Below are 17,495 nucleotides of genomic sequence, written 5' to 3'. Positions count from 1 at the left end.
CCCAAGCCTATGGGGCATATTTCTCATTTAAACAATTACATAGGGCCCAGGAAGAATATTCAATGGGTAACTGGCTTGCTGTGCAAACATGAGAATCCAAGATGCCAGGACCCACATGGTGGACACATCTGTGATGCCAGCACTAGGGGGACGAAGACCAGAGGACCCTGGATACCTCCCCAGGTAGTCAGAGTAGCAAAACAGTGAGCATACAGGGTCAATGAGAGATACTGCCTCAAAAACACAAAATGGGAAGCTTTAGAGGGAGACGACGCCTAGAATCAGCATCTGGTTCCTAAGCTCAGACAAGATGTGCTCACTGCCCAAACCCATGCACACACACCCCCAAAGAACCATATAAATCCTTATAAATACAGCTTCACTTGTAATTTTACCTACCAGCTTTACTCTGTATTCTGAATAACAATGGCATTCAAAGAAAAAAATCAATATTTTATTCTTTTTGGGAGTTAGGGGTGGAGTAAGACAAGGTCTCTTTATGTAGCACTGAGTGTCCTAGAACTCGCTACATAGAGCAGGCTAGCTTTGAATTTACAGAAATCCACCTGTCTCTGTTTCCTCTCCTAAGTGCTATGATTAAGGATGAATATCACCATACCCAGCTAATGTTTTACTTGTAACAGTGGGAAGGCTGCACAAAAAAGAAATCCCACTTCAATTTATGTGAATCCTATTTGCAAACGGTAAAGGACTAGGAAACTTATTTATTGCGTGTCTAGTTTCTAGAATAAATGGGTGATGTCACCAACTCAATGCCACACATCATATTAAAATGGAGATCTTTATTCACTGTTAGTCAGTTTGAAATTTGCACACGGAGTAGAGGAAGTCAGGTTTTTAGGACGTTATGACGACATACATAATGGACATTAAGTCAACAAACAAAACAAAGAGAATTTTTAGAAGCCGTCCCAGAATCTCATCTTCCAGGCTCTGGGGTGAAGTCGTAGAAATCAATATCCAGTTTTTGCCACTCATGTTCAGAAAGTCCTGCTCCCTAGAAAACAGAAAAGGGGTAGTAAGCATCCTGTGGTAAGCACGTGTGGATTTTTTATTTCCGTGGATGAAGACAAGCCTTCAAAAGGATGGTCCATCTATTTATAGCCAATCAGTAAACTAAGAGATTTTTCACTCACTTTGACAACTTTATGTCACAGTCATTAGCTTTTTGCTTTGTTTATTATTATTATTTTAATTTATGCATGTCTGTATTTGGGTATATACACATGAGTGCAGTGCCCTCAGAGGCAAAGAAGGATTTAGATTTCCAGTACCTGAAATTACAGATGGTTGTGAACCACCTGATGTAGTGCTGGGAACTGAACTCAGGTCCTCTGGAATAGCAATATTTGCTCTTAACCACTAAGTCGTTGTCTTAGTTTACTGCTGTGGACAGACACCATGACCAAGGCAACTCTTACAAAGGACAACATTTCATTGGGGCTGGCTTACAGGTTCAGAGGTTCAGTCTATTATCATCAAGGCAGGAACATGGCAGCGCCCAGGCAGACATGGTGCAGGAGGAGCTGAGAGTTCCACCTCTTGTTCTGAAGGCAAACAGAAGAAGACTGGCTCCCAGGCAGCTAGGACAAGGGTCTTAAAGCCCACCCCCACAGTAAAATACCTATTCCAATAAGACCACACCCACTCCAACAGGGCCACACCTCCTAATAGAGTCACTCCCTGGGCTAAGCTTATACAAACCATCACAGTCATCTCCAGGTATTTATTTTTCCGTGTGCCAAATTTGCCTCTCTTTCTACAAGGAATGAGTCAAGAGACTTCCATCATGATCATTCTCTTTTTAACCGTCTACCTTGCCAACTAGGGCTCCTATGAGAGAAGCATATGAAGTCACAGGAGATACAAGCCATGAGAGCATCCTTCAGTGATGAAGGATGGCACAGGGTCTTCCTGACTTCCTCAGGACCACTCTTGCATGTGCTGGCCACTGAATAGAGCACCATCAAGCATATTTTCTTCCAGGTCTCTCAGTTGTAGAAACTTTTGTTTTATTTTGGTTTGAAGAGCTGGAATCTTAAACAGTCCTAATCTGTGATTGACTTTCCACGTTGCTGGAACTTTTTTTTTTTAATGTATTTATTTTATGTATGTGAGTACACTGTTACTGTCTTCAGAAGAGGGCATCGGATCGTTGTGATGGTTGTGAGCCACCATGTGGTTGCTGGGAATTGAACTCAGGGCCTCTGCAAGAGCAGTCAGTGCTCTTAACATCTGAGCCGTTTTTCCAGTCCTTTGCAGGAACTCGTTAACTGAACTGTCTAGTAGGGGTTTAACAGCATTCTTAACTTCCTTTCTAGAAAATGAGCAGGTAAACAGACCCTTTTCCAAGTCTTAAAAATGAGGATATATATATATATATATATATATATATATATATATATATATATGTGTGTGTGTGTGTGTGTGTGTGTGTGTGTGTGTGTGTTGTGTGTGTGTGTGTGTAGAGAGAGAGAGATACACATATATATATATATATATATATATATATATATATATATATATCCTCTCAAATGACCACAGATACCTTAACAATATGGCAATATTTGCATCCGACATTCTTCACTCAAACACAGAAAATGCAAAGTGAGGGCTAAGGGAGACAGAAGAACACTGTGCTCAAATGTCCGCTGCAAAGCAAGTTTCTAAAGTCTTTTCTATATGCAACAATTCTTTTAGCTTGCAGTTCAACCAAGGGGGAGGGGGAGGGAGGAAGGGAGGAGGGGAGCTCAGGAATGACACACAGGTCTCCCCTCCATCATGTAGCTTCAGCCTTCAGCCTCAGTGTCCTCAGTTATGACTCCACTGGGGTCCTTTCTATTCTCTCTATGGTGGTTTGAGCAGGGTTAGCCCGGAGAGTGGCACTGTTAGGAGGTGTGGCCTTGTTGGAGTAGGTGTGGCCTTGTTGGAGGAAGTGTGTCACTGTGGGCGTGGGCTTTGAAGCTCCACCCAGTGCAGAAGAGACAATCTGTACCTTGCTTCCTTTGGATGGAGATTTAGAACTCTCAGCTCCTCCTGCACCATGCCTGCTTGGACGCTGCCGTGCTTCCCGCCATGATGATAATAGACTGAACCTCTGAACCTGTAAGCCAGCCCCAATTAAATATTGTCCTTTATATGAGTTGCCTTGGTCATGGTGTTTCTTTACAGCAATGGAAACCCTCACTAAGGCACTGTCAAAAAGCGGGAAAATAAGAGTTAACAGACAAGTGGTGGAGACAGGGATGGCAAGAGAGGCCGTTCCTCACCTGAGAGCCTCAGGAGGTGGCAGGTAGCACAGCTCTACCAGTTTCCAGCTCTCCTCTCCTGCCCTCGCTGGACCAAAGTGCTTGGGGCACAGGTGTTCTCCTAGCAACCTTGGTTCCTGTGTCAAAGCACACAGAAGGTTTCATTGGACTCCAAATTAGTCCAGCTCTGGAAACTGCTACAGTTTCCAGACACATCCCCCAGCTCTGGAAACTGATACAGGACTTTAAAGAACACAGGAAAGGCTGTTGAAGATGGGAGAACAGGACATTTCCAATTTAGTTTAAGACAGAATTAGGTGGCTTAAAAACTAAAATCTTAACAGAAACATTAAACCAAACTGAAGGATTTTCCTTGTAGGACAAACTTCCACTATACTTTCTAAGGAAACAATTCCCTTGAAATCGTATTTGAACAAATGCTTCAATATCTTTACCGCAAAGCATAAATACATCTCTATGTAAGAGATTACAGCTCCCAAGACTACAGGGTTGGTATTTAAATATTATGAACTTTACAGAGTAGAATAAAAGGGAGTAGATTTATAACAACAACAACTAGGCTGTAAATATGACTGCTATACCCCTCAACCATGGAACTAACCTTTGTGTACTGTGGTGGTTTGAATATGCTTGGCCCATAGGAAGTGGTAGTGTTGGGAGGTGTGGCCTTGTGGGAGGAAGTGTGTCACTGTACGGGTGGGATTTGGAGGGCTCCTCCTACACTGAGGCTCCACTGGTTACAGAAGAAACCCCCTACCTGCCTAAGAGTCAGTCAATCTGACTGCTTTCAGATCAAGATGTAAAACTCTTGGCTAGACACCACCATGCTTCCTGCCTTGATGATAATGGACTGAACCTCTGAACCTGTAAGCCAGCCCCAATTAAATGCTGTCCTTACGAAAGTTGCCTTGGTCATGGTGTCTCTTCTCAGCAATGGAAACCCAAACTAAGACATGTACTTTGTGTCTTGAATATAAAGTTGGCGTTGGGCTCAAGAGTACTCAATGCAGGTTTTTTTCTCCTGCCTCAATTACCACATCCCAGCTCTCTGATAGGCTATTTCTCTGGATAAGTTAAGTGACCTCTTTTCAAAAGTTATTGGGACCAGTAAAATTTTCAAATTTCATTTTCTTGATTTTAAGTCTTTTTATACATGTGATATATGCTGGGTGAGGACTTTAGGTCTAAACATAAGGTTTATCCATGTTTCAGTGTATAACACTTATAAACAGTGCTTTTTAACACAAACACCCTTTTAGTGCACTCAGCCTGTCAGAATCGAACTTAGAATCTTCCAGTTGTAGAATCTGACAGTCAGGAAGTTTGAGAGCATGGGGTGGGCAGTCTATTCCATATCAGGCAAACAGGTGAGGATTATGGGAAGTAAATCACATACTTAACACTTGTACCGAGTAAATACATACAGGTAAATTTTGAATTATTCGAATTACAGAAAATCAATTAGAAGATAAGGAACTGCCATCAAACCATTACTCCGCCATAGACAGAACATGATTTACTCATTAAAATGATAGTACACCTCATGATGTCATAGAGACATCACTTAGAAGATGATGCTCAAATATTCTTAAATGGTCACAATGTCCCTCACACTCCTAAGCATCATTCTCTTTGAAAGAATCTCACGGCTCCCTTCAGAAAAGCCATGTATCCAAATACTCTTCATGGTATCTTCAACTGGGAGATAACCCATGGCCTAAGTGCCATGTCCATGCATGGCTTCTAAGGACTTGGACCTGTCTGGGCAGTAGGGTAATGAAAAAAAGACAAATATGGACAGAAACACAGATGAGCTAGGATCAGCTGGTTTGGGCTCTTAATATATATTGTATATATTATGAAAAGAGAGATGGAGTTATTATAGAGAGGTAAAGACAAGGGGTTACTGCATACAGATAAACAAGGAGGTGGGGTTATGCTATACAGCTGGATTAAGGGAACAGGCTTAGCAAAATTTGGTAGGTATAGTGTCTGCAGGGGAGCAGTCTTCATGCTATAAACACCCAGGGAGAGAAAGCTATAGTAGACAGTCTGCACACACTGTCACCATCCACACAGAGACCATTTACCGTTACCCTCTGAACCTCACTCCAGGGGAGATGGCTTTGCCATTTTCTTTAAAGGTCTGAAGCTCTGGGGACCTTGACATAGCCACACCCATGTCACTAGTACACATTCACTCAGGGCTGTCTGTGCTCGGTGGACAGAGATAAGTGGTGGCCTAGACATAAAATGGAATGTCATACTATGATAGAAATTAAACTACAGCAGTAAGTAAAAACTAGAATGGCCCTTACACAGACAAAATTGAATCTCACTAAGCAAGGCACAAAAGCAAATATGCAGTTTCAACTTGGAGAGGTTTACATAAGGTAGAATGTTTGGGCATTATGTCCAGTTGAGTACATACATGGGCTGTAATGGGTTAAAGGGCACTGGGTGAAGAAGGGAATGGACATGGATTTAACATTCTCCCTGGAACAACATATGTGACAAGAAGTAACTTGAGGGGATGGGGTTTATCTGAGCTCATAGTTTGAGGGGATACAGTCCCTCAGGGTGAAACAGGAGCATAAAGAAGCTGGTCATATGGCAACTGTAGTCAAGAAGCAAAGACAGATGAAGACTGGTCTTCAACTCACTTCTCTTTTGCATTCAGTCCATGGGCTATGGCCATCTCTATTCAGGATGGGTCTCCTCTCCTCAGTTAAACCTCTTTGAAAGCACTTTCCAATACATACCCAGAGGTGTGTTCCCAGGGTGAGTCCAAATGCACTCCTGTTAAAAATCCAGATCACCCATCACAGGGCAAGGGTGACTAAGTGGGACAGGAAAGAGCCTCCTGACAGGTTTCATTTCTTGTCAATACATCCACCATCCCCTTCAAACCATGTGTTAACCTGTACGTAAAACATGGTGTGACATATGCCTATAATCTCAGCAGTCCAGGGAAGAAAAATTGTGAGTCTGAGGCTAGTTTGGGCTACATAGTAGACTCCAGGCCAGCCAGAGCTATATAGCTAGACCTCTTCTCAAAGCCCCAAATGGAAATTAAAAAAAAAAAAAAAAAGCCAATCTCCTCAAAAGAAATAAGGAAACCCTGCACAGATTTGTATGCCCCTTCTGTATTCATTGCGGACTTCATGGTTGAAGTCTTGAGATTGGAGAAAGAGGCAAGAAAAAAATATGTGTGTTGACAGTGGTCAGTACATCTATGGTTGGGTGGAAGGCCTGTGGGGGTTCCCATCTCTCCTGCTGTTTCTACTCCTCAGGCCCTTTTAGTCAGAAGGCTATTGATCTTACAGTATTATGTAGCCAGAAAAAGTAATGTTGCTGACAGCCTTCTTCCTGCTCTGTTAAATTAAAAGTCATCCACGGTGACTGGTTTGGTTAAAGCTATCATTATAATGACTATGAACCAAAAGGACGTGAAATTTATCCTTAAAATGTTCCCGTGGAGATATATCATTGATAAGGTGGCTTGGTGAAGCAAACATGTCTCCTTTTCATTCAAAGCACCATGACGAACAGGAACTTGGCTGTGTCCTGTTTGTCTCTTCCTCTTGGTTTCTAGAGCTGGATCTCCAGTAAAAGCCTGTCCCAGCAGCCGCTGTGTCAGCGGAAACACACACAGGTTTTTACTGTGGATTAAAACATTTGAACATCATAATCCTCCAATGGCATTTTTTTTTCTACTTTGGGATATAATGAATATTCCTGGGTGGTAAGCTATTCAGTAGCATCCATTTTCAAGAAAATTATTTCCCAGTTGTTGTTCTCAATCCGTGAGTTTTTTTTTTTTTAACTTGCTGACTTATGTGAGATGTGTGTGTATTTTTGCTGCATGTCCTATCAACCTATCCAACCCCTGTTCTTATCACAAATGCTTTAAAAAAAAAAAATCACAAGACAGGATCTTTGATTTCCGATGGGACACTCTAGGTTAGTTGGGGTCAAGTTTATGTCACATGGAAGCACATAAAATAACCCCTCCTCCCACATGGATACTTCTGCTGGTCTGTTCCCCATTTTCAGAGGCCAGGGGAGTCTGTGAAGCATCTTATGGGCTGTTACATTAAAAATGGAATAGATATTACCATTCAGTCTTAGAAACTTCAAAGTTTGCCTTTGACTCCGTCAGGATATTGGTACAAAAAATGTAATTCATTGCCAGGCTTGTTTGTTGACCAGGCAGCTTGACAAGAGAGACGGAAGGAAGGGATGGAAGGTCTTGGTTCATATGTTTAGTTTCACTGCAGCTTTCTTTCCTGCTGCTGTGGGCTTGCAAGCCCTTGCTTCTAAGCCGTGGATATTTTTTTCTTCTTTTCTTTCTTTCTTTCTTTTTTTTTTTTTTTTTTTTTTGTTTTCTTTTTTCTTTTTTTTTCCTTTTTTTAAATTTCTTCTTTTGTAAAGATTTATTTATTTATTTAATGTACATCATTGCTCTCTTCAGACACACCAGAAGAAGGCATCAGATCCCATTACAGATGGTTGTGAGCCACCATGTGGTTGCTGGGAATTGAACTCAGGTCCTCTGGAAGAGCAGTCGGCACTCTTAACCGCTGAGCCATCTTCTCCAGCCCTCTTTTTTCTTATTTTCAATCATTTTTTAAATACACTTTACATCCCGATCACAGGCCCCCTCCCCCTCTCCTCCGAGCCTCACTCTTACAAACCCCTCCCCCATGACTCTCTCCCCTTGTCTTCAGAGACTAGGAGGCCCCCTTGGGTACCACCCCACCCTGGGACATCTAGTCTCAGCAGGACTAGGCACATCCTCTCCTTCTGAGGCCCAACCAGAAAGTCCAGGTAGGAGAAAGGAGTGGAGCCCTAGATAGCCCCACCATATGGAGATAAATACTGATTCCTGGGACCACAAGCATAGTGTATTTTCTAACTGCTTTGGTCCCCCAGGGGAGGGGAAAGCAAGTAAACAAACAAACAAACAAAAACCCACCTCTATTAAATAACTAGTTTATTCTCCTCTTACACCTTTCTTTCCCTCAGGTGTGGATTTTTTTTTTTCTTTTTGATCAAGACAAAGGACAGAAAATGCTGTGTGACTCTCTCACAACCACAAGAAAACGGTTTTCCTTGGATTCAGTGAAGAGTCTTAACCATGAGAGTCATGCATAAAAAAAAAAAAATTTTTTTTTGACAGAGCTTTCTAAACTTCTTCCGTGGCTTCATCGACAACTAATGGTTCAGATAATATTCACAGGAGTTCCCTTGAGATGCATGTCGCAGAGCGAGACCATTGAAAACTATGCTGTAGTAAGTTTTAGGTACCTCGCACAGAGGGTCTGTGGGGAGGTGGGCCCTTCCGTGTACTGTGGGCAGTTCTAGGACACTGAGTGGCCCACAGCTGCCAGCCTCCTGGGGGTGAATCCATACACACCCAGAGCTCTCCCCCCCAGATGTCACACTCCCAAGTCCACTGCCTGGGTAATGTTTTTGGATGAGAAGTTGTTTCAGAGCAGGTCATAATCGCAGGGGAACCTGGTCATGCCAGATGACACTAATGGCCACTTTCCTTGCCAGAACAGGTTCCTCTCCATAAATAGGAAAGGCTTGTGTGATGATGATGTGCATTTGGAGCCTGACAACCCTGAGTTTTCCAGAATATTCTTACAGCGGTGAATAGTTGTTTTACTTCAGGGAAATCTGCCCTCAGCCAGTGGGACATTCTCCAGACCACAGGATCAAGAGTGCGGTCTCATGATGAGGTCAGCTGAAAGTAAGTTGGCTTGGTTTCACCTTGCAGTCCAGACTCGTCTTGGACTCCAAATGTGTCCCAGGCTGGCCTCAAAGTGACAATCTCCCTGTACCTCCCAAACAGTAGGATCCCATGAGTAAACCTCCCAATGGAGTATATGTCAACCTGTATCTATTGTCTCTTACAACTGATTGGTTTTCCTCTTTGGTCCTCTCCTGAACTTTCACTAGCCATAAGAGAGTGATGGAAAGTTATGGTGGTTGAGAGAAAGACCTGGATTTCAGACCTACAAGATTGGAACATCAGGTCTACCTGTTACTGTGTGTCCTCAGCCATTCACCCTGACTCCCTGGCATCCGCTAACACGTTTGCAACCTAAGAGGATGAGAGCATCTTCCTTTTAGGACGATGAGAGAATTCAAGGGATATTTGTGTCTAGAAAGTCAACATTTAATCCACAGCAGAAATAATTAGTGACAGACTAGCATGTCGCCCTTCAGCGAATCACGTGGAAGCTCCTTTGGGACCTAAATACACAAAACTGTCAAGACTCTTACTTACCTTGAGACTGAACATTGCTTCGTCTGAGATCCCCCCTGAGCCCAGGCAGAACTGTTCTTACATTTATCTGACACATCACAAGTCATGCCATATCACAGCTGCCACCTGCCTGTCCCCACCCGTCACCTGCCTGGCCCTATCTGTCAGTCACCTGCATGATCCCATAGGCAGCAGGTCCAGGTTCCTGGAACATTGGTGGGGCCAATGTACGGGTCCCAGGCGACAGGCCCGACAAGTCTGTGACACTAACTGGTTTTCAACAAGCATTGACTTATAACTATGTTTAAGATAGACACATTCTTGGAAGATTCAATGGTCTTGTTCAAATGAAAAGCACAATGAGAGAGAGACATAGACTAATTTTCTCAGAAGACCATTTAAACAAGGAGACCTCAACGCTGAGTGTTTTCTACTTTGTCTCAATTTGGAAAGTGCTTTGCGTTCCAGGAAAGGCTTTGTTCCTCAACACTGTCTTTTTGAACTTGACAAGTTCTATGAAAGCTCTGTTGAGATGGTTTTGCTCTTTCTTCAACGCTTGCTTTTCATGGGGGAGCTGAGTCAAGTTGCTAGCAGGTCACAGACATTTGGCACAGGACTGTCAGGGCCTGAAGTTGTTTATATTTGAAGCCACCAAGGGACCCAAATTTAAGTGATTTGGGAATTAACTGAAAATCTGTGCACCTTCAATAGCAAATAGATTTTGTATGCTCTATAAACTTCTGAACTGTCAGCTCAAGTTATATTTTCTGGGCTAATGAAGATACCACTCAATGATGCCCAAAGTCGAATCTCATCAAGAAGAAAACCTAATACCTAGTAAAGATTTTATCAGTAGGAACCATGGATCAGAGAAAACATGTATAAAATAAAGGAATAATCTATGCCATTAAAATGGTTGTAGTCCTGATTGCCACATCCTCCTTACTGATTAAGACATAATTTCAAGGTGATTTGCCCCCTCCTAGCAAAGAGAAATAGCAGTGAAAGCATTTAAGAGATGCAGAGTTAGAGATATTTCTTTCTTTTTTTTTTTTTTAAACCGTCTTCTTGTTTGACGAATGAGGTTTCAAGAGGTACAGACTTGGTCAGGTCATTGGTCATTGTTTTCAGAGCTGGGGGTCGTAAGTGCTTAGCACCTTTTGAACATTTAAAATAGTAGGTCTGTGTTTCACCAGAGTTCATTATTTGTTAAAAAAAAAAAATCTGCATTCCTCTCTCTCTCTCTCTCTCTCCCTCCCTCCCTCCCTCCCTCCCTCCCTCCCTCCCTTTCCTTCTTTTCCTCTCCCTCCCCTTCCCCCTCTCCCCTTTCTCTCACACACACTCAACAGTTACCCGCACTATACCACCACCACACCCTGCCCCAGCCCAGCATCTTCAATTCAAGCCAATATATAACCAGAAAGTTCCGAGTGATGTAAAACACAAAGGGACACAGGAAAATATCTGTCAGGTCAGGGCTCCATGACAAACATGACAGGGCAAACTTCGATCGAAAACAAAGATATACTTGGCCACATTTGAGCAGTGAACAAAAAGAAGGGATGAGAGTAGGATCTGGAGCTGGATGGAACTGGTTTCAATCCTGGCTGACTCTAGTCCTTGGAAGAGGGATATTACTTTATCTGGCAAACGGAGACAATAACATCTGTCTGGCAGGCGTCTTGAACGTCTTGATTCATCGCTACAGTTAACTTGCCCTCTACCCTTTGCTGTTAGACTCACGAAACACCAGCAGTTGGAAATGAACGCCATCTTTGGTCGGAGAGACCAAAGCCCGGAGAAGATTAATAGTCTATCCAAGGTCATATACGCTCAACAAGCTGAGACTTAGACTTGGAAAGAAATCCGTTTGACATGAAAGCCACAGGCTTAACCGTTGTGTGGCTTCTAAGGACTGATAACAAAAGCCAAGAGGCTAGCATGCTGCTTGTGCTCCATAAACACTGAGAGGAATCATCAGAATCATGGAGTCATCAGAAAGTCAGCCCTCCTCTGTGCCCAACCAGGAGATGAACGCTACTCATTCCAAAGCATCTCTGCCATTTTCTTCCCCCACTCCACCTATTCCTCTGTTTCTTCTCATGTCCCCGTCATGTCCCACACAGCTATGGCCTCTCAGCAATCCATGGCTATGCATGCCTCAGATGATTGAAAGCCAGCATCCTGGCCCTAAAATGAACCACATTTTTGTTCTCATGTACAAAATTTGTCTTCTTGGGCTGGAGAGATGGCTTAGCGGATAAGAGCACTGTCTGCTCTTCCAGAGGTCCCAAGTTCAATTCCCAGCAACCACATGGTGGCTCACAACCACCAGTAATGGGATCTGATGCCCTCTTCTGGTATGTCTGAAGACAACAATAGTGTACTCATCATATATATAAAATAAATAAAATCTTTTTTTTAAGTATCCTCTTCCTCATCTACTCCTGGGGCTTCTGAAGGCTGGGGGTGTTAGCTACCATGTTCTCACCACTAAATAAGCTATACATTGGCCCTTAAATTACATAGGTATGGGCGAGCTGGTATTAGGGACATTCTTCAATCCAAATGCTTAAAGTGTTATCATCCACTAAGTTTCTACCTCTTCCATGACTGACACAGAGAGCAGACTCTTACAAGGCCTAACGAAATGCCCAGAGCTTTGGCTGGATTCTCTTTGTATCAGGCTTGGCAAGACAGCCCCAACATTCAACAGCTTACAACCACTATCCTTCAGATGAGTTGAAGAAAGAGGAATGGGAATTTGAATGGACTGGATGGTAGTGGCCATGGAGGTGTTCTCTGTAGAATTTAGTTGCTCAAATGAGTGTCATTCCTGGATTGGGAATGTGGGGGTGGATGTAGCAGGATATTTTTCCCACAAGTTGGGAGGAGCTAAGGTGGGAAGAGTAAGGAGAGGAAGAGGAGGAGTAAGGAGAGGAAGAGAAAGAAGAGAAGGGAGAGGGAGAGACAAGAGAGAGGGAAACATGGAAGTGGATGTGCAAGTGTCTCTAGCAGTCAAAGGTAGTTGATATATCTAGGTTGGGTATTGGGTTACACCTCTAATTATGTGGGCATCTTGTTATTGAGCATTACCAAACATATAAAGCCTTTAGATAATCTAAGCATTAGAGTCTCATTTGTACAGAGCCCACGTGGATGGCGGGATGGTCTGGGCTAAGCCCAGCCTTGTGGAGACAGTGTGAAAGATTGACAGAGCCATCTCCCACGCTGGTGTCTCGTGGGTGGCAGGGCCTATGTCTCTGACCACCTGAGCAGACAGCCTGAACTGAGCAGCAGCGATACACTGCCTCCGCTCCTGGCCACAGGTCAAGGCTAGTTGGGAATATGGCGGCTCTGTAACACAAGACAGATTGGGTGCCGCCATTTTAAAAATATTACCACAACAAATATTTGTGGAGTGGAGAATCCTTGAAGTTGAGTATGGGAAAGCATTTGGTAAAACCTTGAGATCAGTGGTTCTCAACTTGTGGTTCATGACCCCTTTGAGGGTTAAGTGATCCCTTCCCAGGGGTCACCTGAGGCCACTGGAAAACACAAATGTTTACATTATGATTTATAACAGTGGCAAAATTACAGTTATGAACTAGCAATCATTGGGGGTCACCACAACATGAGGAATTGTATCAAAGGGTCACAGCCCTGGGAAGGTTGAGAGCCACCGCTGCTGGTGTAAAACGCCTTTCAGCATATGTATAATTTCTGAGAGCTTCTGGGTGTTCTCTGGAGGCAAGTTAAGAATGCAGAGGCCTGGTGGGAGAAGGCCAGTTCATGTTTAAACGAGACCATGGCTTCCTTCAGAGAAGGCACAAGAGAGACTGGCAGCAATTATTTTGGTGGCTAAAGGGATGGTGAGGTGTATCTTTGTGTGCATGTATGTGGGGGGGTATGTATACGTACATGGTTTGTGCACATGTATCAATGTATGTGCATACGTCTGCATGTATGCATGTATGCATGCATATGTGTATACACTGTGCATGTATACATGCATACATATGTATATCAACATGTATGTACATGTATGCATACATATGTGTGCATGTAAGTATGGAGGCCAGATGTTGACATCACGTGTCTGGTTTTCCTCTTACCACTCTCCACCTGGGTTTATTTTAGAAATAAAGTCTCTCACTGAGCCCAGAACTCACTGATTGGCTGGTCTGGCTGTCCTGTGAACTCTGGGGATCTGCTTCTCACCACAGGCTCTCTGATTGCAAATGGTTACAGACATGCCCCACCATGAAACTTTAATTTAAAAAAAGTATATATATATATATATATATATATATATATGTGTGTGTGTGTGTGTGTGTGTGTGTGTGTGTGTGTGTGTTCTGTCTGTATATATGTCTGTGGACCAAGTGCATGCTTAGTGTCCATGGAGGCCAGAAGACCACATTGGATTCCTGGGACTGAAATTAAAGATGGTTGTGAGCCACTGTGTGGGTACCAGGAACTGAACCTGGTCTTCCAGAAGAGCAGCAAGTGATCTTAACCACTTAGCCATCTCTTTAGCCCCCATACTCAGGTTTTCTATGGATGCTGGAGATCTCGACACAGGGTCCCATGCATGTGCACCAAGCACTTTTCCATCATCACCCTAACCCAGCAAGGTTTATCTTTAAGTCATTTTTCTAAGCTCAGTAAGCCATTATGAAGATTATGATACTCAGGTTGGGGTCCCCCTAAAGTTCTGAATCATGAAGACCCCCCCACTCTCTTATAGAAGTTATTCATAAAATAACCATTTTCTCCTGCCACATGAATGACTTATGGGCTGTTCTGGTCTAGGACCCTGGCTGTACCCAGCAGATATTCAATACATCTTTGCACAATGCAGGCTTATAGAGGAAAACACAGGTCCCATCCTGCCCCTAGAGTCCCTGAGTCACTGAGGGAAGCAGGTGTTCTCTGACAACCTTCCTGTCTATTCTGTGTAAGCAGAGATCACAGATGGGCACAACAAAGGGAAAGAGGGGGTGCTGGTTATACCAGAGCTGGAGGCTTAGAGGTGGGGTCACCCCATCATCACAAATCCTAGCTGTACCCTTAAGTCTTGGGTGGTGACCAAGATAACACTGTCTTAGTCAGGGTTTCTATTCCTGCACAAACATCATGACTAAGAAGCAAGTTGGGGAGGAAAGGGTTTATTCAGCTTACACTTCCAGATGGCTGTTCATCACCAAAGGAAGTCAGGATAGGAACTCAAGCAGGTCAGGAAGCAGGAGTTGATGCAGAGGCCATGGAGGGATGTTACTTACTGGCTTGCTTCCCCTGGCTTGCTCAGCTTGCTTTCTTATAGAACCCAGGACCACCACCCACCATGGGCCCCCCCCCCACCCTTAATCACTAATTGAGAAAATGCCTTACAGCTGGATCTCATGGAGGCTTTTCCTCAAGGGAGGCTCCTTTCTCTGTGATAACTCCAGCTTGTGTCAAGTTGACACGCAAAACCAGCCAGTACAAGCACCTTCCCGTTCACCCACAGTGGCGGCATGCATAGTTCTGAAAACGAAGACCTTAAAAAGACTTTAAATGTGGGACAGTTCCACGGGAACTTGTTTTTCAGACTACTATTTTCTATCACGCATAGTGTTTGATGGCTCCGCAATCCAATTGGAAATGGTGGGTGATTCTGGAGATTAAATCTGTTGAGTGAGGGATTTTTTTATAGGCAACATTAAAATCGCTGTCGGTACTCACAGCTGCTTATTTATATACATTATTGCCAAATACCCAAACTCCTGCAAGGTAGGTAATAAATCATTCCATAAACAAAGAAACTGAGGCTCAGAGGGGCTGAGTCCCTGTGTACAGTTTTACCACTGCCCTTACCCAGCCCACATCTGTGTCACTGGGATTCACTTTAATGCCTCTGTTAAGATTAGACCTATGCTGGGCGGTGGTGGCACATAGCTTTAGTCCCTTCCAGCGCTCGGGAGGCAGAGGCAGTTGCATTGCTGTGCGTTTGAGGCCAGCCCGGTCTATAGACTGAGTTCCAGAACAGCCAGGGCTATGCAGAGAAACCCTGTCTCACGAAACAAACAAAAATGTTGTATCTAGAAGTGTGCACATGCCCAGGAATGAGACGCCCACGACCCGAGCAGAGAACTTTGCTAACATATGGCCCTGGAGGACTGGGATATCGGGTGTCAGTTCTGCCCAGGAGGACTGGGCAAGGCATCTAGCTCTTTGAATTCCAGGGTCCTCCCTTGCCAGACAGAAAACACAGTGACCTACTTCTTGGGCCTCTGAGAAGTGACCATCACAAAAAAAGCTGCAGAGACGAAGCTGTTGGTTATAAAATCTAGTAAGCAATGGGTCTCTCTGACCCAAACCCAGAACAGGGGATAACAACAGGGCACCATGCCTCCCCCAGCTCTCCCACATGGACCCCTGTAAGTAAAAACTCCCTTTGAAAACACTGGGATTCTATCTAGAGAAAAGAAAGAAAAGAAAAAAAAAAAAAAAAAAAAACACAGGGAGATATGTCAAGCTGCAGCCCCATGGCTTGGCCAAGCAATTTATATCCAGCGTTATTAATCACCTGCTCCTCCGGCTGTGAGCCCAACCTGAAAGGAAAGAAGTAGAATTCTGACTCATTAATCTCCCTTATCATCAGCCTCGTAAAACTTGGAGAGATGTTGAAATGGGTTGACATGGAGAGACAGTGGAAATGGGTTCTGGGAGTCAGCGACTTTTATCCTTCATTGTTTCTCCTGTGAGAGGCAAACAAAAGTTTCGCTAGCCTCTCCCTGGGTCAACATCACTCAAAAATATAAACCCAACACTTACCGTTCAGGGGTTCGACGGAGCCAAGTCCAAAGTCACGGGGAATGGCCGCCCTTCCTTTCAAAAACACCATCTGCTCTCCGTGGATGCAAAGCTCACTGGGCTGTTATTAGTAGCTGGCTTCGAGTGGTAGGCAGAAACCTGAGCCAGAATGTCATGGGGAGGAGGCAAGAGAAACTGACAGACACAGGTGGGATGGAGCCTAACAAAATATGCTTACACCAAAGCTCAAGTAAGCCGCTAGGCAGGGACGCCTTTCTTCATGACCGATAGGTCCCCATGTTAGCTCTTCTAAAGCATTAGTAAGCAACAACAACAACAACAACAACAAAATCTCCTTCATGGTGAGATTGTGTGCTCTTCTGTACACTCCTTTTCTGCAGGGATCTGGCTTTTTACAACTGTTTTAGTTTTATTTATAGGTGTGTCTCTGTGTGTGTGGTGTCATGTGTGTGTGTGTGTGTGTGTGTGAGTGTTTATGGAGGGCCTGCCGGAGCTATAGTTACAGGTGGGTGACCGCTTGTGAATTCTGGAAACTCAAGTCACCTTTTCAGACCACTTTCTTTCTTTCTTTCTTTCTTTCTTTCTTTCTTTCTTTCTTTCTTTTTTTTTTTTTTTGTAAGATTTATTTATTTATTTATTTTATGTGAGTGCACTGTCGCTGTCTTCAGACACACCAGAAGAGGGCATCAGATCCTGTTACAGATGGTTGTGAGCCAACATGTGGTTGCTGGGAATTGAACTCAGGATCTCTGGGAGAACAGTCAGTGCTCTTAACCACTGAGCCATCTCTCCAGCCCTCCAGCCCACTTTCTGATATCTGAATATCTTTCTGTTTTTATAAATTTAACCTAGTCTACTTTGACTCTCCCATTTTCAAATATCAATATATCATAAATATCAATATTTCAATATATCAATATATTAAAATATATCTTTTCAATATATCAATATATTAAAATATATATATTTTCAATATATCAGCGAATAGATTTTAGAATGTCTACTGTCAATCTTGTGTATGTGTCTGTGAGCAGTTGGGTGGTGGGTGGGGTATAAGTTAAGGTATGGGTTTCATTCCTGAGAGGATTGTTTCTGAACACATGGGCCAT

General features: G+C 43.5%; 1 protein-coding gene across 2 annotated transcripts; it reads right to left on the bottom strand.

Annotated features, from left to right (window-relative positions):
* Positions 1-783: 783 nt before the first annotated feature.
* Positions 784-16,628, bottom strand: Mrln (myoregulin). Of its 2 annotated transcripts, XM_034524822.2 has the most exons (3): positions 16,387-16,537; positions 3,291-3,406; positions 784-1,018 (listed from the first exon to the last, which is right to left on the bottom strand). In XM_034524822.2, exon 3 carries the CDS (start codon positions 997-999, stop codon positions 859-861), a length of 141 nt encoding a protein of 46 aa, XP_034380713.1. In that variant the 5' UTR covers positions 1,000-1,018; positions 3,291-3,406; positions 16,387-16,537; the 3' UTR covers positions 784-858. The 2 variants fall into 2 exon arrangements, with proteins under 2 accessions (XP_034380713.1, XP_034380714.1); XM_034524823.2 differs by lacking the exon at positions 3,291-3,406 and having other exon boundaries at positions 16,387-16,628.
* Between the last annotated feature and the right edge of the window lie 867 nt (positions 16,629-17,495).

The sequence above is a fragment of the Arvicanthis niloticus genome, chromosome 20 (assembly GCF_011762505.2).
Source record: "Arvicanthis niloticus isolate mArvNil1 chromosome 20, mArvNil1.pat.X, whole genome shotgun sequence".
Lineage (NCBI taxonomy): Eukaryota > Metazoa > Chordata > Mammalia > Rodentia > Muridae > Arvicanthis > Arvicanthis niloticus.
This window is presented reverse-complemented; position numbering and strand designations above follow the sequence as displayed.

Bases quoted from the DNA above. Each gene is read 5' to 3' on its own strand.
- Mrln (XM_034524823.2), bottom strand. From the start codon at position 999: ATGAGTGGCAAAAACTGGATATTGATTTCTACGACTTCACCCCAGAGC.